Here is a 25,687-nt window from a genome sequence, read left to right as displayed (position 1 = left end):
CAGCTGAAGTCAGCCGGGTTGACAGACAAAGCTGAAGTGTCTATGCCTGCCAGCACTTGCCTGAGCCTCACGCCATCCTGGCGTCATTGGATTTGACAAGAGCAAGTCCAGAGAAGGTAGCAAGGATGCTGAGGACCTGTCTGTCCTACACACCTCTGAGAAGTTCAAGTGCTAACACCTTGTCAGCAGGTTAGTCAGGACTTGAACACCACTGGAAAATAGATACGCAGAGAAACATGCCAGTTATTGTTTGAACTGGGCTTGATCGCATTTTAAATAAAAAAAAGCTGATACAGAATAGATCAAAGTATTACTTAGTAAAACCAGCCTTACCGCTAGTTACAAAATATATATCAAAGTACTTTAGTGAATATTTCAGTGATTTTCAGTCTTCTAAAAACTAGTCTTATACTTTTCACTGAGAATAACAGAATATGAAAGAATTCCCACCAGTATGAATAATTTGGAACTACTGCAATCTCTAACCCTAAAGTTTCAACATAGCTATAAAAATAGTCTTCTCTTTAAATCTTGAAACACTCTTAGAAGAAAGTCTCTAAATGTCGATCTTCCACACATTCATTTATAAATTTTAATGATAGATGAGGAATGAGCTTCTAATGTGTGCTTACATCTGAAAAAAAAGAGATCTCTTTTGACTTCCCACCCTCCCTCTCCCAAACCTGGCTTAGGCTGTAAATGATTTGGATGACTGTTAGAGAGCATGAAGCCTCTTGGCGTTCCCTCCTGGAAGGAATCAGTGCTTTGTTAGCCTAAAGGTTTGCATGGAAAAATTGCACCCATGGGAGAGCAAAACAGGCATACACCACATGGGGAGACAGAGGGAGGGCAGAATTTATTTATAACACTTTCTGCGTTGATGCTAAGTCATCAGATAGTCCTTATAGTGCAGAGCAGAGAAGCACCATAAACGGCTATGAAGAGAGTGAACAAAGATTCTCATCCCTCTCAGTCCCCGTTTAGGAGCGGAGCAGATTTACAGCGATGCTGTTCGTTTCTCAAACTCTCTCCAAGTATCTGCTTCTCGCTCGACTCCTCGCTGTGCCTGCTTGGCAAATCACACTTAAAGGGGGGGAAGAAAAGAACCAGGTGGAGAGAGAACGTGGTGATAGCGATGATGATAGCATGTGGTATCCCGGGGATATTTCTGAACAAAACATCCACCATTATCCTGACGTATCCAACTCTCAGGCTCCATTTTGTGACCCATTATGGCATAAGAGGAAGATGGTCCTAAAGAGGAGCCGTGGAGCAGCAGAAATATGCTTCAAAGAACGAGGGCCCTGGAGGAGGCAGCACTGCTCGGCCTGCTGCCGTTCCCGCTTAACAGTCAAACTGTCATGGACTTTTAGTTGAGAGGGAATCAAATTTAATGATTTAGCTTACATACGTATCTGTAAATGGGTGTGTTTCTTTCCCATCATGCTCGGCCTGCTTGCTATCCCATAGCTTGGTGATCCTGCCTGCCTGCCTGCCTGCCTGGTACTCTTTAATGAGATTATCAGGAGTAGAGTGTCAGTAAGTAGGATCTAAAATGAAAGCCATTATGGAGCATTATCAGAAAGCCGCACCACCCCCCCACCCCCTTCCTCACCGAAGATCCATCTGCTGCATGGCCACCCACACAGCCACTACGCCCAGATTACAGCCGTGATTAGGACTGCAAAGTGCTGCTTAATTTAAACACCTCTGGAGAACATGTGGCACTTTGCTGCACGGCTGAGTCGCCTGCTTCAACAAACTGAGGACAAGGACGCCGTACGCATCCCATAAAACAAATCCACTCAAACACTTGAATCGCAAGGCTTACACACAAGTCTTATGATGCTATGTTTTATCTGATTTCAGCAGATTTCTAAAACATTTGTGCACATAAACACATTGAACAAAGGCAGTGTTTTACTTACCATCGATCTTTCAATGTGGTCAGGGGTATAAACTGTTTGCTAAAAAGGAGCGCTTTTTTTAGTCAATTAACACTAGGGTACTTGTGTTTTGACAGTACAAATAAAATTGAAAGGAAATTAAATAGAAAAAAAAATCTATATGTGTATTGAATTCAAGTGTGTGCAGAAAGTCTTTGAATTTATAACAAAAACAGCTTTGAAGCTCAACCCTAAAGTTACATCCAAGAAATACTTTTGATTAAAAGTGAAGCTTTTTAGCCTAAGATGGACTTCTCAAGGAAACCTTCCTTTTAACCATATTTAATTTAATTTAACCAAAAGTTTTTTTCATGCTAACTCTCTGTAAATCCCACCAGTTCTTATTTATTTCACTGGCTCCAGAGCAGATTTGAACATTCTGCTATTAGACCATGAAACACTAAATGCTCTTGGACTGCTTGTCAGTTATAAGCCATGCTGAACCTCATGCCTTCAGAGACTTGCCTACTCTTTTCCCGGTTGCAAAACTAAACAAGGTGAGGCAGCATTTAGTCTCTATATTTCTCAAACCTTTAAAATGTTGTGTAGAAACTGATGGTTCATATAATGCAGGATGGAAAACCCTGGTAGTTTATGCTTGTGACTGAACAATCTCACTAATAAACTGTTTCAACCGTGTTTTTCTTTTAATAAATGTTTTTATGCCGATTCTTTGATATGCTGTTTAAAATAAACTCGCCTTTTTTTAAAAATTGTCTTTCGAGACATTGCTCTAAAATAAAACTATTATCAAAAAGGTGAATAAAGGGGATAAGGGAACAAAGCAATGCAGAAAATTATAGGCTGTTTAGCTTAATTCACATCAAATGCTTTACAATGTATACATCTAAAGTTACCTAAGAGTGGAATAAAAAAATAAAGAAGCATTTATGAAGCTCAGCAATTGCCAAGAAGTAACTGTAAAGACACAGGACTGCCATATGAGTACTCATGATTTAAACTGTTGCAGTTATTTTGAAAAAATCTGTAAGTGATATCAATCTTCATCATTAATATATATTTTCTGCATACAGAATGTAAAGAGACTCAAGATAATGAAATTATCTATTAAAATAAACTTTAACGCAGACCTTTCAAACTTTGTTTTTATGTGACCAAACACATTGCAACCTGTATCAGTAATGCTGAAGAACTTCATTCACAAATTCAAAACATATTAAGAATTTTGCTGCAGCTGCCATGTGGGTTTTGCATGTCATACTCTGCAGAGGCTCTACTTCTAACATCAGCTGGCAGGATTTTATAAATGCTGATGAAATAAATGCATCCATGGCAGCTAATTTCTTTATTTTCCCAGCTAAAGCACCCCTTATTCTTTATATCATAATTCCTTACCTTCTGAAAAGATATAATATTTAAGAGGATCCACATGTTTTAGGATAGAATCGTTAGATCTAAATAAACAGGTGACCCTGTTAGTGTTAGCAATAGATTATATCATAAAAGGATGATATTATGTTTACGCAGTAAATTTGATATATACACAGCATTCCCATGTACTGATAAACTAAGAGTTAACAAGTACCTATATTTGCTTACAATTCATTTCTAAACATTTACCTACAAATGGCTAAATATTATTTATTAAAATGAGTGTTTTTACAAATTTAAAGCTTCAGATCTGCTATTTGAAGGACCTAAGTTAAAATGTAATTGTGTGCTTTTCTTTATTATTTTCATACCTGTGATCTTATCACGAACTAGCTTGCAGGACTCGATTTCACCGATGCTACCAAACAGGCTGCGGAACTCCTCCTGGGTCATGTTCTGAGGCAGGTAGTTTACTATGAGGTTCGTCTTGCTGTCGTCGTTTGTTGGACCGGTCTGCATTGGTGAGGGGCAGCCACGGCTGTTGGTGTTCGGGCCGTTGGCTGTGTTGCCTCCACCGCTGGGGCCGTTTGTCACTGGAGCCTCCATGTTACTGATGATCTGCAAGGAAAAAGCAGGAGGAGAAAAGAGAAGATGGGGAGATGTTTATCAGAGAGAAAGGACAGTGTATAAGAAAGAGATGGAAAAAGATGACATTCATAATATTAATGCGTTTACGTTTCAGACACAAAAAGACTATGCAACCATCTAAATACAACAAAAAATGTACATAAAATGTATATGTTTTTTTTTTACGAAATGACCCCCACACAGATTTCCAGTAAAATGGAAAAGGAAAACCAAAAACACTTGATCTTCCACGATTTAACTGCCAAATTTAAAAGCTAGGCCAATGTTATTTTAAATGCCTCAGACATTATTCTGTTAAACTGATGACTATCTGCCTAAGTTATATATAATACATTGATAAGAAAGTTCTTGGATGTAGTATGTAGCTCCAAACTACAGTTCAGTATTGTTCCTGACATTTTTTTCTAAGGTTGCATTAATTTTACATAACAGCAGCAGTATTTCCTGTATGGATGCAGCATTTTCTGCCGCTCTACAGAGTTTTTAGCTGGATAAACGCTGGTATCTTCTGTTCTTTGCCTGAATCTACCTATTTTTCCCAAAAGGTGATTTTATTTCAAGTAGAAAGATTACTTTCATAGATGATATTCCCTAAAGCTTTTCTAAAGCTCTGTAAATCTTGGCATGGCAACACTTCACACTTCAAACCCAAAAAAGGAACACCAGGTGCTAGTTAGAGGTTTATATAAGACAGGTTTCATCTGTTAACGCATAAGGAGGCTGTGATCACTGGCAAATAGTTTGTAGCTGAAGTGCATTCAGATTGTTTTTTAATTCTTGAAGCTGACACCTAAATTTAGGTCTCATTCTATTTCTCTAATTCAAAAGCAAAAATTTAATACTTGTTATTCATTTAAAAACACCTACTTAGAAGGCAGTTTAAAGAAGATCAAGTGATAATTGATTTTAAAAAAAGCCCCAAAAATGTAAAAAATATCTATGGCATGTGCATGCATTTCAATATCATGCACATTACAGTGTCATATATAGTCATCCTTTATAATATTTATAACTTGGAACCCATCAATTTTAATGCTAATAAATGGAGTCTTTAGTAAGAAATCTAAATAACTTATTGGATTGTATAAAAGTGTCCTTCTGTGTATAAATATACAGTAAAAAATACCATAATGATGCTGCAAACACATTTAATATCTCCAAACATTCATCAACACAGCTGACACAAAGAATCTAAACAGGTAATAATCCGTCTTAATCTTTTGATAGTTCTGATGGCTGCTGAGGACTGCAGGAGAGGATGGCAACAGGGGCCGCCCTCCAGCTTCCAGCCTGTTCGCTGATGCTGCTGCTGTGACAGAGGGAGGTTTGCATATTGGTATAGGGGGCTTCTTACTGAGCATCTTTGCATAAAAGGGTTTTATAGAGTGACTACGGTCGCGAGAGTCAAATGTTTGTGGTTTCCACTTTGCTTTCTTCTGAAAAAAAAAAATAAATTTTTTTGTTTAGTTCAACTTTTAGAGAAACCACAAACAGAGTTTTATGAGACATATCAACTCATGCATAACCCAGAATGGAGACTATTTTCACTAAAGGTTTTCAATCCTGTGTTCCTCTGTTGGACTGTATTGGTGGTGATTCTGCACCAAAAATCATGAAAAATAAATCTAGAACAAGGTGTAATCATGTCTTGTGACAGAAGAGCAAAAGCATCTAATTACCCAACAATATGAGACCAAAGAGCAACGATGCAAACATCCTCTAATCTCTCAGCTCTCTTCCATTACATTTTTCCAAGATTCAGCTTTCGTTCTATTTTTACCTATCCCTAAGTACGAGCAGAAAGGCTGCATGTGGAAGCAGGCTGGTTTTAGCAAAGGAGAAACGACAAGTCCTGCTTCTCTCTATTTCTGGATTATCAAAAGGCGGGGCCTGTGTTCTAATAATATAGCTCAAAGCGCAACTTAAAAATTTCTTTCTAACTCCAGAAATAGTTTTTAAGAGGAAAGCAAAAAAAAAAAAAAAAAACAATCACACACCTACAGTGTTGGTTTTAATCGCCTCCCTTTTGTCCATGCATGTATACATGATGCAATTAATTTTACATCAGACTATGTGATTTAATAGACAGGAATTCTGAGGTGTTTAAGATCTGTAAGTACAACAAAAAAGGGTATTTCATATACAGTTAATGCATTGTATTAATTCTATCTCAACTCATATTTAAAACAGGTTTTGTTAAAAACATGGTAATGCATCTCAAATGTGGTTATGATCCTCTTAATTATTATTTACAGCTGATGATAACCCCAAATTCAGTTTTAAAGAAACTTAGAATCTTCCATAAGACAAACAAACGGGATTTTGAGGAAGGAAATGAGAAGTATGACCTGAACTGTAGAATAACTGCACCCAGAACTCGGTCAGAGCTGCCTCCTCATGCATTACAGCATTAATGCAGCATGGCATGGAGGTTCTTCTGAGGCTTTCAGGAAGCAAATGAAGCTTAATAGCTCCCTTCAAATCATCTGCGTTGCTGCGTCTGGTTTCTCATTTTCGTTTGGACAATACTCCATTACCTCTCTTCAGAATTGATAGATATTAATCAAACACAGTGATACATTCTCATTAACCCAAGTATCTGACGGTCAGGCAGTGGAGGAAGAGGGAAACTCCTTGAGAGACACCTATTCTGCCTTTGAATTTGAGAAAACACAGCAGACCAAGAAAAACAAACAGATGATATCATTCACAAATCTTCACTAAATCTGTTAGCTTCACACTACAACACAGACAGCATGGAGCCTGTTCCCTTTTAACTTTCCATCTAGTCTGGGACATTGGTTTTAAAATAAAAGGGAATAAAAATTTCACTGGAGAAGGAAAAAAAAATTGACCTCTGAGCAGACATCTTTTCTCCTTTGCTCATATAAGACGCTAATATCTCTTGTCTTCCAGTTATACCAACACCTTATGAGCCCCAAACAGTTTGTGCTCTTCTTGTATTTTGTGAGCACTTTTTAAACCACATGTATGCCTTCCACCTAATTTCCACAAACACCTATCTTTATTAGCAATTAGTTAGTTTTATGGTTTTATAGTTTTTATTAGTTTTATGAATTTTCCCTGTTACTGACTGTCTGCTGACAACTGACCATCCAATCATCCATCCATCCATCCATCCATCCATCCATCCATCCATCCATCCATCCATCCATCCATCCATCCATCCATCCATCCATCCATCCATCCATCCATCCATCCATCCATCCATCCATCCAAATATTACTGTCAGGGTTACTCTCTGTTGCCCCCTTGTGAATGTTTCCTTTCCCTTTGGCTCCCCTCTAGATAGTTCTATTCACACCTGCTCCATATTAAGCTCATTATCCCATCCTTTGTTCTGGTCTCCATATATAAACCCCCTCTGCAGTTCCTCATTGCTGGTTTGGAACTGGCAACCTCTCCAGGTTGTACCCCGCCTCTCGCCCGTAGACAGCTGGAGATGGGCACCAGCACCCCTCGCGACCCCACCTTGGATAAGCATGATGGAAAATGGATGGATAAGAACCTATTGTAAATCTTTGTCTTGTTTTCTATTAACAATATAACCCTAAAAATGCATGTTAAAAAGCTGAGGGTCTGTTTTAACTCTGCCAGATCCATCTCCCCAAAATACCTCCATCAGCAATTTTACTGACTAGGAGGTAGAATATCCATCTTCTCCCTGATTTGTAGAACAATTTTAAAGTGAGGATAGTTTTTCTGCCATCAGTCTATGCCTCATCTCTGCTTCCTCTTCCAAATACACAAAGGCAAGCAAAGGTTTTCCATGCATTAGCAGTGAGTGGAAGACCATGCACTCAAAAGGCAGCACACGCATACAGCGAGGGAACAATGGCTCAGGACCACAGCAGAAAACAAACAGACAGGGAAATGTCTAAAAGCTCTTAAGATGAGCGCTGCGTGCAAATTGTTCTTTTGACAGTATCCTTCCCTGCTCACTCACCGCTCTGCCACAACAGAGATACTGAGACAGGCTGAGAAAGACGAAGAGGGAGGGGAGAATGGCGTCTACTGTAGCCATAACAGAGTCGATTGGAGAGGGCCTTATTAAATCTGTTTACATTCCCTGCTGAGCACCATTCTGTCAGAGAGACTTTCAACTCAATGGGACATATTCTGAGGAGTTTTTACACCAAAATGGCTGCCTCTAATTAACAGGGACCTGCCGAGTCTCAGCAGCCAATTATGTTGCTCTCCTCATCCCTGCCCACCAGCGTTGGTGCTGCTCAGTGGTCCACTTCATGTTGGTTGTGAACACTCCAGCTGCCTCTGCTCTCCCACTGTGGAGCCTGGTGCTGGAGACACAATTCGTTGCATCTATGTCTTGCTGACTGTGCACAAACACAGCCCTCTTGGAGCTTTATTCCTAGAAGTTATAATTCAAGGCCTGCATGGGACAAGCAGCACATGTAAAAGTAAGTAGCTGCTAGAAAAAGTATTATAAGACATCCTTTGTTTTCTTCTATTTTTTGCTCTAAAGATATATAAAAATGAACAACAACAAAAAACAAGGGTGACCTAATATTTTTCAATATAACTTTATATCAAAATTTGACAATACTTTTTGTATCACCCTAAAAGCATCATCTTAAAAAAATAAACCATGCTTAAAACTAAACAGGCCTTGAGTTTAAAGACCTTTTATGGATTTCTACTTTCAATATTTTACATTGTATTCTTTAAAACCACCACATGTCATTGTATTTTATGGGGAATTTATGTAATAAACCATCTGTGACATGGAGGCAATAGAATAACATTTTGGTGCAATTTCAGCTCCAAGTCTACAAGGGGCTATATCCCTACAGGCTCTGCACATGTACAAGTAAAATTTCTTTCCTTTACACGTAATATAAATTCTGCTAAAAGTTTTCATTTGTTTTAATGTTAAGACTTTGATTGGGTAATTCTAACACATCTAAATGCTTTTTTAAATTAATTTTAATGTACCTCTGTCTGTCTGTTTAGGGCTGTTGCTCTTCTAATAGGACTGTCCTGTCACTTTTTTTTTGAGTTTTTACGGCACTAGCGGGTCATTTTTTTGACAGTAGGCTGACAGGAAAGGGGGTATGAGAGAGGGCTGAGAGACATGCGGTAAAGGATCACAGGTCAGATTCGAACCCGGGTCAGCCAAGTCCAGGACTAAGGCCTCCGTAAATGGGTAACCACTGCTCCACCTGTACGCCCTGACTCTACTGTCATTTAAAAAGACTAACCTATAAACTCTGACTACAGTAGCTTCTCTGTTATGTCTCTGTTCTGACAGCATGATGCTGCCAAAGCATGATTTAATATGGGCTGGTTGTCGATGCCAAGGTTACCTCCATGACACCTAGTAATTTTTTATCTTAACAGAGAGCGACGTCTAGATAACCTGTTGGCAAATTGTGTTACTGATGTTCTGCATCTCTGCAGCTCCTCCACAATTACCATGAATCCCTCTGGCTATTTCTTTTAACACCCTCTTTTCTCAGATTGTCAGCTATGTGAAAGGCCATATATTGGTAGATTTGTAGTTGTGCTGTGTACTTTTATTTCTGGAAGATAGATCTGAACAGCGCTGTGTGAGATTGAATATTTACAAATCTGTTTGTTTTTCTGCTCTTTGAAAATAAAAAGACCTTCAATTACAAATGCACAGCAGTTTAGTCAAAGCTTTAAAAAACTGTGAATAGGAGAAACATAATACAGACAAAGGTTTAAAAAGTACTTGAGTGCTAAAAACCAGGAAGAGAATGCAGAGAAAGTTAGGTAAAAACTTGATTTGGTTTCTACGTGTTTTATAGGAAGAAATGACTCTCTTATAAATCACGGCAGACCTGTGTGAATAAGTTTAACTGCTAAAGCATTAATATAAAGCTATGAATTAAAATTTCAATGCAGATGTTATTAAAATCAAGAAAAATAAGTGCTGTTATCTACTGAACCCCTTCAAATAAGTACAAATGATGAAAACACCAGCAGCAGAAATAGCTTCTTCTGGCAGCAATCCTCTCTGCTTCTTTCACTCTAAAGCCTTGTCCATCAATCTCTGTAGCAGTTCCAACTGTCTCAGTCAGCAGCATCCCCAACCAGTGCCCAGATATGTACACAGTTAAATATCAGATCATATCACTTCATGAGTGTATAAAATGGCTGGGCCATCCATTTGGCAGAAATAGTCTCCTTACCATCTTTGGCTGTGTCAGCAATCCCTTCTCTGCCCAGCCCTGGAGCTGTGGGAGCTCTGCCTGACGCCACTGTGTCTCTGTCGTCCCCTATGGAGCGGAGCACAGGGAGGGAGGGACGCACAGCCCGCCGTCAACATCATACACTTATTTTGCAAAGTTTAGGGTTATGGTGGGATTGGGAAGAGGAAGGAGGGGGGTGGGGGGTGGTGAGGGTGTTAAGGATGTTGCATTTCTTTATACACTGTTGTATCTTCATAGTCACCAGTAAAACTACAACAAAGACATTTAGCTCAGGAGCATGTTTTATAGGAATGAAAATGGAAATGAGAATGAGGAAGACATTTTTTTAGTACATTTTTAAAATTACTGCTGCTAAATGTGTTTATTGAAGCTTTCGGATTAGTGTTGTGACTGCAATGACCTTGGTTGGGGTTTATAATGAGGGCTTCCCTCTTGTTCTCTGAGGGTAAACAAGCCCCTGGTTGAAGAGACAGAAGCTCCACAAATGAGCAGGAACTGCGTTCACTGGCTTTCCAGAGTGAAGAGGAGCTTAAACGCCCATAGCTAGCTATGGAAGCTGCAAGAGCCAATTTAGCGAGAGGGGAGGAAAAAAGGAGGTATGACCTCTGCCTTCATTTACTCCTTCAGAGAGACGAGGAGCGGGAGTGAGGAATCAGCTGGGAGGACGAATAAAAAGGCAAGGGTTGAATAACAGGGAAGACACTTCCAATTGTTCAAAGGCAGGGAAGGCAGGAGTGGGAGAGAGGAGACGGAGTCTGTACATGTTCTGTTGTCAATGTGTCTTGTAAACTAAGGCAGGAATGCATAATGGAGGTCTAAATGAGAATGAACTGTCAGTTAGAGAGGAGGGAAGGGGATGGGAAGGGGCGGAGAGGTCAAGGTAGAAAGGAAGACAAGACGCTTCCCAGCTGACAGGTGGAGGTAAATATTGAGATATTTTTGGCATTACCATAAAGACAAATCATCCAAGCCACCTCTAGTTTTAATGTGGTGAGGGTCAAAGGATAACTGTCGATATTGGGTTGGAGAGAAAATTGATTGGGACAAAATGGTTGTGAAGATTTAAATTTGTTTAAATTTCACATGTTTTGTTTTTGGTGCACAAGAGACTTACAATTGAAAAAAAATAATCCACACACCTCTGTTACAACGGAAAGAGACAGAATAAATATTTTCAAAGCTTTTCCATTGTCTGGTTCCTATGTGAGCTAAAACCACATCAAGCGACCAGGTCACTCTTAAATATTGTGTGAGGTTTCCTTTGATTTTATAAGAGCCAATAGTCTTTTCAGGTGGGGGCTCTATCAGCATGCATGGCAATATATGCCTAGTCTTCTTTCCAAAATCAATCCAAATACTTTAGATTGTGAGGGTATTTTCTTAATAGAGCATTTCACAATCATCTTGTAGATAAAGGTTTTCTCATTAGTTTAGCTGAACTTTAATTGTTTGCCAAATTTATTATAGCCCCCCTACCTAAAGATATGACGGATATTTTACTTATCCTTCACAAATGCCACGCAACCATGTCTAGCCAAGAAAAATCTAGTTTTTATCTCAACTTTTCATGTGACTTCAGGGGACATCCTTGGCATACTGCTAATGCCACTGTTGCATCACTTGATTATGACTGTGTACACTGTGTTCAGTATTATATCTAATGACTTCTACCTTTCGCCTGACTGATCTCTTTTGACGGCGAGATCCCTCTGGCTCTTCAAAAGGTCTTAGTAGACCGTGGCTTTTTCTGCGAGATGTGACTTAAAAGAAAATGCAAGGAAATGGCCATTAAAGGTGATTACACTACACAGCAGCAGACATGAGCTGAATATTTCAATGTGTTCATTAATTCAGTTTTAAAGACTACAGGTAATATTAGAAACGAAAAAAGATTTGATTGTTTATTCTGGTCTCCTTTTTTAATTACAGTGGTGTGTAGAATGTATATTTAAATTGTAGGTTTACAAATTACCAAATGATGGAGTTCAGTGTAAACGATGGCATTTACACTTAAATCCCAAGGGGCTAACATGTCCTGCCTGATCTGAATTTAAAGCCAATAAATACAGTACAGCATAACTGGCCAACATTCCTTAAATCAGGAGAAAATTTATGGCACCAAAGGAAAATTCATGTGTATGTATGATTTATCTTATACATTAAATGTAAGATTGATAAGCTACCCTGAAAAAAGGAAATGTTAGGCAGAGGTGAAACATCAAACACAATTTTCACCCACTCTGCAAAGCCATCACTTTACATACTGAGTGGCGTGCTGCAGCCAGCAGACAGAGCAGAGTTTTGGCTGTATGTTAAAAATGCGATGATAAACATATAGAAAGCAGCAAGCAGATGCATATGGGTCTCATTTCCAACATCTGATGTAGAGCAGGGGTACAAAATGTCAGAAAAATGAAGCTTATGTTTCTTAAAGGGTGAGCTTATGTCTGTGCATGTCATTTTCACCATCTTTGGATACAATGTGTTGAAATATTTGATTAAAACAAAAAAATTACAGGTGACACATACACACTCACACACTTCTTTCTTATGCTCACTATCCTTAGGTTTATGACACAACACACATGTGCTGCTTCAGATAGAATCTGCAGTACAATTACACCAGCCAACCACTGAGATGAAAAACCGCTCATGGATACATTTTCAATTATTTAGGGAATACATTTCAGTCGGCTCTCAGATGCTGAAAAAAGTTATTATATAATCAATACACTCTATAACGTCATTAATATTTGATGGCACAAAAGTGCTTCCTGTCTCCCTGGGCTTCCTGCCAGTGGGATCTGGGCACTGCAGTCAAAATAGGAGAAACCTTCTCTGCCTAGAGAGAAGGAGCATTTGCTTTTCTGTAATATTTGAAAAAAAAAATTCAATTTTCAAAAGCATCACGCAAAGTCACCTGGAGCACATTTAGACTGAAATTTAACATGATCATAGTTGAGAGGAATTCTGCTTTCCTTCCAACCAGTATGGTCAGCGATGTCACTCCTCGTCTGCTTTTAGTCAATAAAACTGCCATTTTATTATTGCTGGCCTGATGCAAGCTTCCCTCTCTCCCTTACTCATACAGAGCTTAGACAATCAATTTACCCTGCCTTGGCTAGGATAGATGGAGGCTGGGGAGACTGCAGAGCAGAAGTTGTGATGCAGGATCACTTCACAGATAGACAAACTGCCCTGAAGCTACAAAATGAAGCCAGTATTCAACTGATCTGTGTTAATAGACTTTGTTTTATCATCTTAGGTAATATCCATCATTTTTCCTCTGCTTTTAATTAAATCCTGACCCTAAATCAATTGCAGAGAAAGCACATGTCCCCCTTTCTCTGCACCCCAAAACTTGTCACCTGGCCTTCTTTAGTGACTCTGAATTGCAGTTCCTATCAAACCAACTGAGACACAAAGAGATTAATATGACTTTACTATCTCAGTTCCTCTGCCGGTTGGGTTGCGTGTAATGCTCTCTGCGCTATTGATTTTTATATTTCTCTCTCCTCTCCCTTTCTTCCGGGCCGTCTCTCGATCTCACCATCGCTCCACCTCCAACAGCCTCTTCCGAGCCTCTGAAATGTCCTGCGGGTCAGACGGATGCTGGGCTGGATCAATCAGGAAAAGTAATCTGGGACGCCTCATGCACGCAAGCAGCCACTCACACATCACAGGTACTGACAAAAACACACGCTTCTCCTGTGACGCTCTCTGGCCTGCCTGCCTCCACTCCCATCGATCTGCATCTACTTTACCAAATGGATTCTTCTCTTCTTCTACTCTCCTCCACCTCTTTTCTCCCTGTGTGACTCAGAATAATAAATGTTCCAGACCGTGCAAGACGTGTATGTAAGCAATTTTTCATTTAACTTTGGCTTGACTTGTTTTTCCCCTCTTCCTACTCTCTTCTATTTCTCTTTTCTTTTTTGTGATGCTTTAGTCGTTCATCCGGATCAATGCAGCTTTCTCAGAGTCCCTTGTAGTCTCATGGTAATGGGCGCACGCTTGTGCGAGGTCAAAGGTCATAATAGATAGTGGTCTGTTACATTTGAAATGCTAACAGAAGTCAAATTTATCAGTGTACAAAAAATGTTCTGCCTGTAGAAAATTTATAGCTGTCTAAACTTCAGATTAAACGAATCGTAATGCTTCAATTTTAAAATATGAACTACAAGTGTTGACTATGAATTTATGGCAGATAATTTTACAGGGGATAATCTGTAAATATGAAACCTGGGACAAGCAAACTGGAAGAAAGAAAGGATGAAACAGTGAATTAAGAAGAAAAGACAAAGAATTAAGGGAAGACACTGGGATGTATGAAAGATCAAAGAAAGGGATGCAGTTTACATTGATCAAAGGAAAGAAACAACAGATAGAATAGAGTAAGGACACAAGTAAGGAAAGATATATGGGAAGGTGAAAGGAAAGGAGTGCAAAAGGTGCTACGTCAGAGCACAAGGAAAGAAGAAAGGAAAAAGATGATAAATAGGAGTTTATAAAGGAAATAAAGAGGTAGGTCACATAAAGGGAAGACCTATGAGAGGAATGCAGGAGGTAAGTAGCAGCTGCTAAACATTGTTAACCTTTCTATTTTATACTTTTGGAAACTTTTCTTTCTGCATCCATCCACTTAATTCAATCTCAAAAGAATTGTTTGTAATCTGATTACCTCTTACTGTTAATGTGGTTTTGTAGCAAAGTCATACCCAGGAGGTTGCTTAGTTTATCTGGTTCAATTACAGGTTTTTTAAGAAGTGTAAAATTTTTTCAATGAGAATCCAGAATCCTGAACAATCAAGTATTACATAAAATCCTCAGAAAATAAATGCCTTTTAAATTAAATCACACACGAGTAGGAACTCATCTGTTAACAGGTGTGAACTAGAATGAGGAAGCAGTGGGCGGTTCAAACTGGCAAATGGGTAAATTTACCCAGAGGTATTATCAGCAGGCTCCCACAAGCATCAGTATGTGTAAGTAACATGCATGGCTCAACCTTTCACACACCTCAATTTCATACCTACGTATTGCAGTGTTGTTCCTTCTTCCTTTTTTCACCTGCTAACAACCCATCTCCTACACGTCCTTAAAACACTATTTGAGTTACAGTTTTTGGGTTAAGTAATATGTTTCTTTGAAATATGGAAATAAATTGTTATAAACCAATTTTACAGCTTAAAAACTCAAATATTATAATCAAGTTATATCATCCTTCAACACTATTGCTATTCATTTTGGCTCTGCTCCCCATGTGGTATCAATTTAATGCCATAAAAATGCTTCAAATCATCATGTCTGGGATTCTTAGTATTTATGGTATCATGTAGGCAATTCTCCCAACTGTATGCTGTTGAGTTGAGGCATCAAGAAGGAAATGATCTTTATAGATATAAAACAGCACAAACGCAAAATGGCCAGCATTACTTATTCTAACGTAAAATCATTCCAAAAAATGTAGGACAAACAACTGATCAGTTTTAATAAAGATATGTAGGTAATTTTTCTATTTTCCTTGTAAGCAAGACAAATATTAAAATAATAAAATATAGTGAAAAGAATTGTGGCTGATGAAATTTTAATGGCTGATGCAAGTTTTCTCCCCATGATAAAAACTAAAACTGACATTCCTTCGTGGGCAGTCTAAAATAAAAAAAAAAGATCTGATGCGTTAAGCACAATGACCTGTAACTATATATGTGCATATATAGTTAAGAGCCACATTATGTCTGTAACACACACATATTAAAGCCTCCATTACTCAGCCAAACTGTAGGCGGAACTGGAGCCATTTGTCCATTGGCTGAATCCCAACTCTGCACCAACGCAGGCAGAAAATTGGTGAGCATCTTGACTCTAGAGATGACACTTCAATTTGTGCAGCTCCAGTGACTGGTGCTCTGCAGTTCCTCCCCTGTGGGGGTGTGAGATCAGCTGGACACCTGCCTGGTCGTTTGGACGGAGCCTGGAGCACGAGAGACTGGGCCTTGGAACGGATGGCCTAGCGTCGCCCGTCAGCCCGATCCCTGTCCCCGAGCCCTCCAGCCCTGGCCTTGTCCTCATCACTGTTCCTCTAGCTTAACTCCTGTGCCAGTAGCAGTCCCAAGATCTCCCCTCTTTACTCCTAATTCCTGATCCAACTGTCAGCTGTGGCGCCATCTCTACTCTCAGACATCAAATCCCCATCAACAGCTTGCCAGCCTTTGTCTCACTTCTTGCCACTGCAGCTTGCACCTCGACTTCCAGCTCAAGCCGAATCAGTAAAATGTCTTTCCTGCGAATCAGTGTCTGTCCTGTTGTAATCCCAGGGTGTGACGAATGGCTGTGATCGGCCAAGGCACTAAGGACATTTTGTGGATTAAAGAGGCTAAACCATTGTCCCATTCCGAGCTTTCCTCTCTCTAATTAAACCTAAATGTTGATAAGGTCTTAATAATGATCGTATCTAACAAGAGCTGCACGATATAAAGCCAATATAAAGGAGATGTACCACAATCAGTGTCAATGCTTATAATAACAATATTCAAAAGGTCAATTTAAGTAAAAAAAAAAAATAAAAATTATATTTTAAATGTCGTAAAAGTAAAAGTGCAGTATATGTAGCTTTATTTTGAAACATTTACAAAGTTGATGCTCACAACTGACAGAAATAACCCATAACAGATACTAGCTCTACATTCCTGTTCATTTAAATCAAAATAGAAAGCAACAGAGGGAGGATGGAAGACAAAATGTGGATATATTGCTACAAAATTTCCAATGCAATATTAAATAATTAGAATAAGGGCTTCTGCAGTTCGACCCAAGCTGATTTTATGATTTAAGACCATTTCATCTAAAATAAACACTTGTTGGAATTAGGAAAACCATCAGAATACATTAATCATTTCTTAGATTTATTTTGAGAAATTTACATTTGTATTATCATATTTTAAATAGTGCTTTAAATGATGGTTTTCTATCAACTAAAAAACTTTGCAGCCAAACCTAGTAAAAATACATGCTAGAGCAAGGGATAACATTTTACCTGCATAAACATATAATTTTTAGGTATTTTTAGGAGGAAAATGTTATTCGGGTTTGTGGGCAAGATAATATATTACTCTACTTTTTGCTCCTTTAAATGATGGGTAGAACATTTTTATTTTTATGGTTTTGTTCAAGGTCAAATTTGGACCAATTCAATTTTTAATCTGAATTACTGCTTAGATTCCTTGACAAAGGAAATAGTTTAAATAGAACTAGTCAGCAGAAAATTAAGGAATTTTAAAATGATCCCTCTTTATGTATCAAAACGCATTTACGATTTTTCTGTTATTTCAACGAGATTTATAATAAGAGCCAGTGTAAAAAATCGATGTGTATTTAAGCCTTTTTATGGTCTGCTATTAAAAAAATTTAACACAAAACATGAATAATTTTGCAATATCATTAATGCTGTTTTCTAAACAACACATTGGACTTGTCTCAGTTTGTTATTGTCTTAATATTATTACTAGTAAGATTTTAAAAAAGCAATGAAAATAGGCAGATCCTAAATTCTGGGACAGTTTTACTGATTGTTTGCAAATAATGACTTTATTTTGTTTTAATATGAATCAAGGCTAATTTTTTTTCCAGAAATCACAATACATAACATGCATTTGTTAAAACTACATGAAGATACAGTTGCTGTAACTGAATTAGTTTAAATGACCAGTGCTTTAAATGAACAGCTAGCACTTTTCTCCTGTGCCCATTTCTGTTTGCGCTGAAGTTGCTTTTACTTATAGAGTAGGACACAAGGTGTAGGATGTATGAAAACATACTGTGAGGCCAGTAGTGCGAGGCAGGCTGACCTGACTGAGTCAGCAGCACTGTGTGTCATGACAGAGGACACCGCTTCCACAAACGGCATCCAGGGGAATGGGGCTGTGCACCTGTGCAGGCAAACAGCATAAGAGTGAAGCTGGATCCTAGCTTTAGGAAAATACACCTACACTAGATGTATGTTTTTGGTTAGGCATAAACAAGTCAGCAGTATAATGCTTTTCCAACCAACTGCAAAACATCAGCACTTTACTTAAAGGCTGCCGTTTTACTTATTTGCTTGCAGGCAAAGAAAATCCTTAAAGGTTATAGAGGCAAATCAGAAACATCTAACTCCAATTTTTAGTATAGCACAGAGTAGGAGTTCTAATTAAAACTGCTTTGAGGCTGGAAGTGGTAATATTGGATATGAAGAACCAGGTATTTCAGAAAAAGCTCTAAACAGCCTGAAGGTATACGATAAGAACAATGCCTATTCCCCAGCAGTTCTTTGGAGAACAAGGGTTCTGTAGGGGCACATATCTGGCTGCTTAGCAGAAGCAGAGCTCTACCTAATCTAATAACTGCTCCACCATCAGACACATCCTGATTGTGTCTCTGTTGGTGAGCGTGCACATGTGTGTCTGCCCTGCAGCAAAGGCATAAGCTGCAGCACATAGACATTAGCTGACCATTGTACTCAAGAATTCATTTCACAGCCTTGGGTACTGTGTGAGTGTATGTTTGTTTGTGCATTTGTGTGTCTATATAATCTGCTTATTGGTTTGCCTCTGAACCGGAGCTTAAATAATCTAATAGCTGCAAGGGGAAAAGGACAGCCGTCCGTCATCTGTCTTAATGAGTTAATAAATTGATAGAGGCAATGAATAAGTCAAAACTACATGTAGCTGCAGAGAAAGCAAATGCTTTGCCAGCAGTGCAACAAGCTGTACGTTAATTCCCTTCCTGTGCCAAAACACTTCAAAATCATCCTCTTCTTTGGAGTGATGATGTGGCAAATAATTTAAGCAGGTTTGGACTTTAAGGCTATAGAGTTTCTACAGCATTTAAAATCTTAAAAGATTTAAAATCTTTATTGCTGGCCATTAATACTTTATATGTTTTAGGGGAAAGATTTGATGTAAAATGATGTTATAGTATTCTTTTACAGCAAGGACTAAAAGATTACCAAGTTTAATATTCCTTTTAGAAAACAGTGTGAGTAAGTAAGTCTCCAAAAGTACTTTGCAATGTGATCATTCTAAACCAAGTTGCGTGACAGAAGTTGTTATCTCAGAAGTATAAAACAGAGCAAGGATCTTTCTCTCACTGACTGTCTTAGTTTCTTAGAGAAGATAACCCTAAAAGTCCCAACATGTAAAATAGATTCTGCATCTCTGCTTTTAAGCATCCCATTGATTGTGAAAGCTATCTCTGAGTGTTCTTGACTCAGCAACAGAGTAAGTACCACAGCCTGTGTTTACTAGTGCAATGTAATTGTGCTTAGATAAGGGACGTTAAATGATCCAAAAGATTTTTGAGTTTCTGACCAGCCTGTTAGTGATCAGGGTTGCTCAGTCAGAAATCCATTTAATTAGCCTCCAGGTTTCTTTTTCTTGTAGCTCAAACCCATAGTAATATAAAAGCTTTGCATACAAATATAACTTCTCAGACGTTAAAAACTATCCATTCTAAACAGCTGAGTCCAAAACTTCTCAAAAGTAGCCAAAATTACTATACAGGGCACTATGTAGACGTTACGCCATTTTAGATGAGTGTACGAACGTCTAGTGGATGAAAAAGGATTGGACTCGAAATTTTCCCACAACGCACCTTGATAAGTAGTAATCATTCATGGTCACTAGACAAGCAGATATATCTCGGAGTGCTTTGCGTGGAGAGCTCTCCTCGCAAAGCATTATGGGATTTGCTGTCACAGCGCCCCGCTGTCGCCATAGGCTGTCGCTCCCCGATAGCAGCAACTAATAACAAAGATGGCGCAGGCACCACGCCTTGGAGCCAGAGTTACATGACCAACTGGGGGTGAAAAGTAGTGATAATCTCTTTGAACGGTCAGTTAACTGAGTTCACTATAAAGTCCACTACATAGTACCTGCTGTATACAGTGATTGAGGGATTTAGGGGTTGGGGCAAATGTTCAGACACAGCCTGTTTTTGCTTCAGTCTGATCAACAATAGACTAATATGCATTGCATTGATATTTACAGACAAAAAAATTTGCAGATTATGGATTATTTGTTACATAAAAGTTTTTGCATGTTTGCATCATTTTAAAAGCCACAATTCCTCAAAGCTTTTGAACATTTTGTTTTCAATCGTTTCCTATTTTCTTAGTCTATTGAGATTTTTGTGTAAGCTAAGCAACAAAAAATATGTATGATTCACTATCAATAAAAATACATTATTCAGCCATGTTTTTCTGAGTCATCTTTGCAGTAAAAATTAGCTGAAATTTGATTTTTTCCCTGTGAAATTAAAATCAACAAAAACCAAAAAAAACGAAACCAGGGTTGATGAAAGACATACTTAGTTTTAGTGCCTACTATTTACTCTTTCATTGTTTCTCAGATGAAGAACTTTTTTAAAAGCATCTATCTACATCCAAAGCATGTGGCGATGGACCATATTCGCACCATTTCTAAACTGTAGTTGTGGGCCTTATAACAATAATTTCAAGGGCTAAGAATGGCCTTTTTCCACGCATTGAACCGCTGTGATCTTAGAAATAATTTTTATTTCAAACTATCCTCTTAAAAATGCTATAAAGCTACTTGTTACAAGTTATTTCAGATTCCATTTACAGTTTAACTTTCCCATTTTCAATTGTTATAGACCTTCTCAATTCACAATTCTCACAGAGAAAACTGCTTTTGCTGCAACATAAAGACTGAGAGACAAAGGCAGAAGATGTAGGAGTGAACGGCTAACAGCCAAGGCCTGCGGCAGACCGGCCAAACCATTAAGAGTGCCGTGTAGTCAAATGAGCAGATAAATCCCCCCTGTTGCTGTATAGTGCAGAGTAATTGAAAATACCCACAGGAGGCTATCTCTGCTCATATACTGTGGCGCATGCCATGGTGACAACATAAAAAGGTGGTGGCTGATTGCAATAAAATAATCCTAGAACAGCGTGTGAGTCTAACAGCGAGAGCCTTGAGAGATAAAATACTTCTCTTTATTTTTCTCATTTTCTCCGTCCCTGTCTTTTCGTCCTCCTACCTCCGATATCAATTTAACAGGTGCTGATCATGCCTGCTGGAGATGTTTATCTGGGGTGATAAGCACTGGATATCACGTTTCCTGAATTTCAGTCTACATTTCCTTGTGTAGGAAGGAACACTATCCTCACAACTGGAAGAGGATATGAACTGATTGATTATATTTCTCGTTCCTCTCAAAAAATTTACCAACATTAATGTTACCTGTTCTCTGTAAACTACAACAACAAGCCTAATCACGTACTGTATCAGGAAAGAGGAGGTGTTTTGTATGCAGTAGGGTTTCCATTTCCAAATTGAGTCAACTCCAGTGTTATGATCTTTATACTGGGCGGTACCATCTTTATTAGCCATCGACCATAGCTTGACTTTCCATTAACCTCCTACTGCTGTTGCAGTCATAAACTTTAGAAGGTTTTGTGCCAGTAGACAAATTACTTAAGTAGCTTATTCCAGTTCAAAGTAGATTTGATATAACAAAGAAAATTTAAATGTCATATATTTTTAATTAAACCAAGAGTTTGCTTCTGGTAGGAAATGAGCCAGAAAAAAACCGAAAAGATGTAGAAGCAAACAAACAAAAAAAGAGGTTTCAGTTTTGCAAGTTGTTTCACAAATCCAATTTGCAGTATTTGAACACATCAGCAAAATAACAGACTTTCGAATGTAAAAGGGAAATCAAATTTTTATTATTTTTTATCTTTTATTGTTCATGTTCTTCCATTTATTTTTAGTTTTAAATATATAAGTAAAGATGTTTGTGTAAAAATTGTGAACATCATTTTTTTTTTGAATTATTAGGCCTTAATAAGCAAAATTGACAAATTGGGTTTGTCTATAAAATCTTCAAGCAACAGGTAAACACAGCTACACAGTAAACTTATTAGAACCCTTATTTAAACTTGCAAATCCAACAAACTCCAGCTTGTCTCTGCATTTTCCAACATTGCAATTTTAGTACAGTGCTTGTTGATCTTAAATCCTTATGATCTGCTTTTTGCATTGTGAAAATACAGTGGATCCCCTCCTCGCTATTGTTCTCGCCCTGTGTTGTACACATGTTAGCACACACATGGATGCATTAATAAGATGCCGACTTGATGCCAAAAATAATCCGTAAATCAGTTTACTGTTGCTGTAAAAAAAATTCTAGAAATTTCAATTTCTTTAAAAATATCAGCCCTCTCATCCTTCTATCTATCAGATTGTAAGAGGCAGCAGCTCCTACAGGATTTAAGTTTATTGTCACAATAACTCAGGTACTAATTGAAAAAATAATCTACAGTAATATGTCTGTACAAAACTTTATTGTGACCATTTTCTATGAACTTGTTCTATAACTTTTTTTATTAGCCTAAAAAAATGTAAAATCATCTCATTGGAGTTTTTTTAAACTCTACTTGCAATAGTCAGGCTTTGTAAAATTAGACTGCATTTCTGATGCAGGCAGTCTCTTAAATCATGATGCAAATCTGACTGGCAACCTGTCAAGGGTATTTCCCTCCTGTCCATCACTTTCTGGATCATGAAGAACAAACCATCTCCTTGCACCTGCACAAATGCATATAAACCACAGCCCAGGCTTTGCAAACTTTGCTGCTGTTGTGTGTATTACAGGATATCAGTAACATATTGTTTTATACATACTTTATATATAATGATGTAAAGCTTGGTGCGCTCACTCTAATTAGTTATTTTTTTCTCTCAAAACTTTTCATTTTATATCACTATAAATCCATAAATGAACCTGGGACAGGGCAGATGTAGGTTTGCCAAACATGTTAGCAGCCTCACCTCGCCTCTCTCACCTCACCCTCTAAGATCTCAAGTGCCCCTTTTAAAGGGTTGGGGTGCACAGGTAAGGAATAATGGCTTTAAATGATCAGCTATCATAGTTATAGCAGCAAAATCCGAAGATATAAAAACCTTTAATGCTTCATTAGCTTAATTTTTTGACCTCATTCAAATTCCTTCTTGCGAGAAAGAATAAACCTGTTCTGTTCAACCCTGTTCTTCACAGGTTACAATCACCTACATTTAACTAAGTGAATTTTCAATTCTAAATTTAACCTACAAAAAATGATTCTAAAAATTATAAAAAAAAATATAACTAAAGTATCTATATATTTGCCAAATATTCATTCATTTTTCCCTTTTAAGCATTCTTTCTCTGTATAGGATACTACTAATAAGAAGCTAAAGTCAAATTCCATTTTGTGCACAGAAACGTGTCTATTAAAGTTGATTCGAAATCAAGGAGGGTAAAAAAAGAAGAAAAATAGATTTTGGAAGAAACAGAGTGAAAGGTTAAAAAACATGGAGGGGAAAAAGTATGTGGACCTTTAAAGATGGAAAAAATAGAAAAAAATAAATAAAAGTAGGAATGAAAGTAAGAGTGTTTACATGTTCCAGATGAGGCATTTCTGTTGACTTAAGCACACATTGCAAGTGATTGTCCACAGTTGCTAAATGTTTATTGAGGAGGAGTGAATCCTGCACGTGAAGGTATCCATGCATTTTGCTGGGTTTCCTCAGATAGAAAACGTGCACCCATGTGCCTGTATGATTTGATTAATTTGACTCAGTAAAGCTCAGAACAAGTGTTATGAAAAAGTGCTCTATAAACTGAATTAAACAGGTGGACACACAAAAGAAAGTAAAGAATGACAAAAATTAGGAAAACCCAGAATTTAGACAGAAGAAATGGATTAACTTTGGAAAGTTTATTTAACTTGGTAAGTCTAGTAGCATAGATGGTTAAGGTCAGCGTTCTAAAACACTGATTGATACTATAGAGAAGATGTAATGACATAGTCTTTACTTCCAGGCCAACCAGGATCTGTCCATTTTGTAGCTTGTCCACTTGCATGCTGATTTCATAATTTATCCAGTTACAGAAATATATAAATGTTTAATACGTCCTAAGGCAGCGGGGACCTCTCAAAAGCATGACCTTGAAACGTCCTTTAAGAAATCACGAGGCAGCGCTGGAGCCAGTTAAGCTGCCAACACCAACCATCACGCGAAACGGCACAGCAGTGCTCAAATTCGTACTTGTGCACACAATTCCTGTCTGCCTGCTGATGCTTTGCACCCCCGCCCCCCTTTACTTTTTCCAAGGATGCAAAATGCAGATGAGAGGAGTCAGCCACTTGTGCACAGTCTCAGGAGAAACTGCCAGTCAAATCCAAACATCTGTATGAATACCAAAAAGCGCAGGGTACAGTCGAGGATGCTAGAAAGAGAGCTGGAAGGAGGAGGGGGAGACAGAGGAGATGAGTGAAGTGAAATAGGAGATAGAGAGGGAAAGTAGATAGGAAAGCCACAGCTTCTCTTCCTTTATGTGCTTTTGAATGAACAAAGCCATACAAACACATTCCTTCCATCATATTTTCCATCAAGAAATTCATTCTGAAAAAAAAGCTCTGCACAACAAGGGCTTGGTCCTATGTTTGCTAGTGGGCTGAGGCACTAACACTCCCCAGCTGATTATGTGTCTGTCTGTAGCAGTTTGAGCTGCTGCCAAAGGAATTAGGTCTAGTATTTGTGAATGCTGCTCCCCTTGCAGCAAAATGCCTCGCCGTGCCTCTTAGATTTTTGAAAGAGAACGAGGAAGACAGAGAGAGGGAGAGAGAGCAGTAAAAAAAAAAAAACATTTTAAATAAATGAAGAAAATCACTGTGGAAGCCTATTAAATTTTTTACATAACCATTTTGTGAGTCTTCATGTGTGTTTAGGCTTCGCACAAAAGGAATATTTAAAAACCAAGGCGTGCTAATTGGGACAGGAGATTTTTTTTTTTTTTTTTTTTTTACAGCAACGTCTTATTCAAACAGGCTTTGGGCTCATTAACTGCTTCCATCGTGCTTTTGTTTGAAGGAAAGTGGAAAAGACATTTGAAGATAAAAAATATTTTGCAATATCTACATTGACACTGTTGTGTAAAACACTGATAGGCATTAAGTGTTCATAAAATTAACCAAAGCTTGCTTTAAGTGAGAGAAAAGGGGAAATAATCAGTGGATCTGTCTTTTTTTTATTTTTTTATTTTACTAATTTTAGAGGTTAGATTTAAAAAACAGAACAATCACACACTACTAATTAACCTTCCTATGCTACATTATTCTACATATCTAAATAAATAAGGAAATAGATCTGGCTTTATATTCTAGTACTGATTTAATCCATGCATTAATTGACAAGACAACTTTAAATAATGATGTGTGTGCAGGACAAACATCCTCATGGAGAAATATATTGTCATCACTGTAGTAAAAAAAATAATCACATTTCTGAATTTTAAACTGAAGAAGATGCAAGATTTCTGTTCATTCTAGTGCATCTTTGTCTTCCATATTACACCCCTAGTCTGGCTAAATAACACAGTCCTCATTATCACTGCTATCTTCAATCCGCTTTAAAGCTCTGTACAATAAGTTGCCCGGACGCGTCAGCTCTGATATCTTCTTCAAACAAATTGACTGTCATCTGCATAGAGCTGCAGTGAGGG

General features: G+C 38.0%; 1 protein-coding gene across 9 annotated transcripts in view; it reads right to left on the bottom strand.

The window, feature by feature from the left end:
* elavl4 (ELAV like neuron-specific RNA binding protein 4) overlaps positions 1-25,687 on the bottom strand; it is a 99,677-nt gene that overhangs the window by 50,749 nt on the left and 23,241 nt on the right. For 6 of the 9 annotated variants that reach the window (XM_038281093.1, XM_038281095.1, XM_038281091.1 and 3 more), the window contains 2 exons: positions 10,121-10,207; positions 3,650-3,896 (listed from right to left, as the gene is read on the bottom strand). In XM_038281093.1, the coding sequence (XP_038137021.1) occupies positions 3,650-3,896; positions 10,121-10,207 (334 nt within the window). The remainder of the gene's footprint in view (positions 1-3,649; positions 3,897-10,120; positions 10,208-25,687) is intronic. The other 3 variants (XM_038281096.1, XM_038281099.1, XM_038281100.1) reach the window with 1 other exon arrangement.

This window comes from Cyprinodon tularosa, unplaced genomic scaffold (genome assembly GCF_016077235.1).
Source record: "Cyprinodon tularosa strain WSP-4 unplaced genomic scaffold, ASM1607723v1 ctg167, whole genome shotgun sequence".
Lineage (NCBI taxonomy): Eukaryota > Metazoa > Chordata > Actinopteri > Cyprinodontiformes > Cyprinodontidae > Cyprinodon > Cyprinodon tularosa.
The sequence above is the reverse complement of the archived record's forward strand: the minus strand, read 5'-3'. Positions and strand labels throughout refer to the sequence as shown.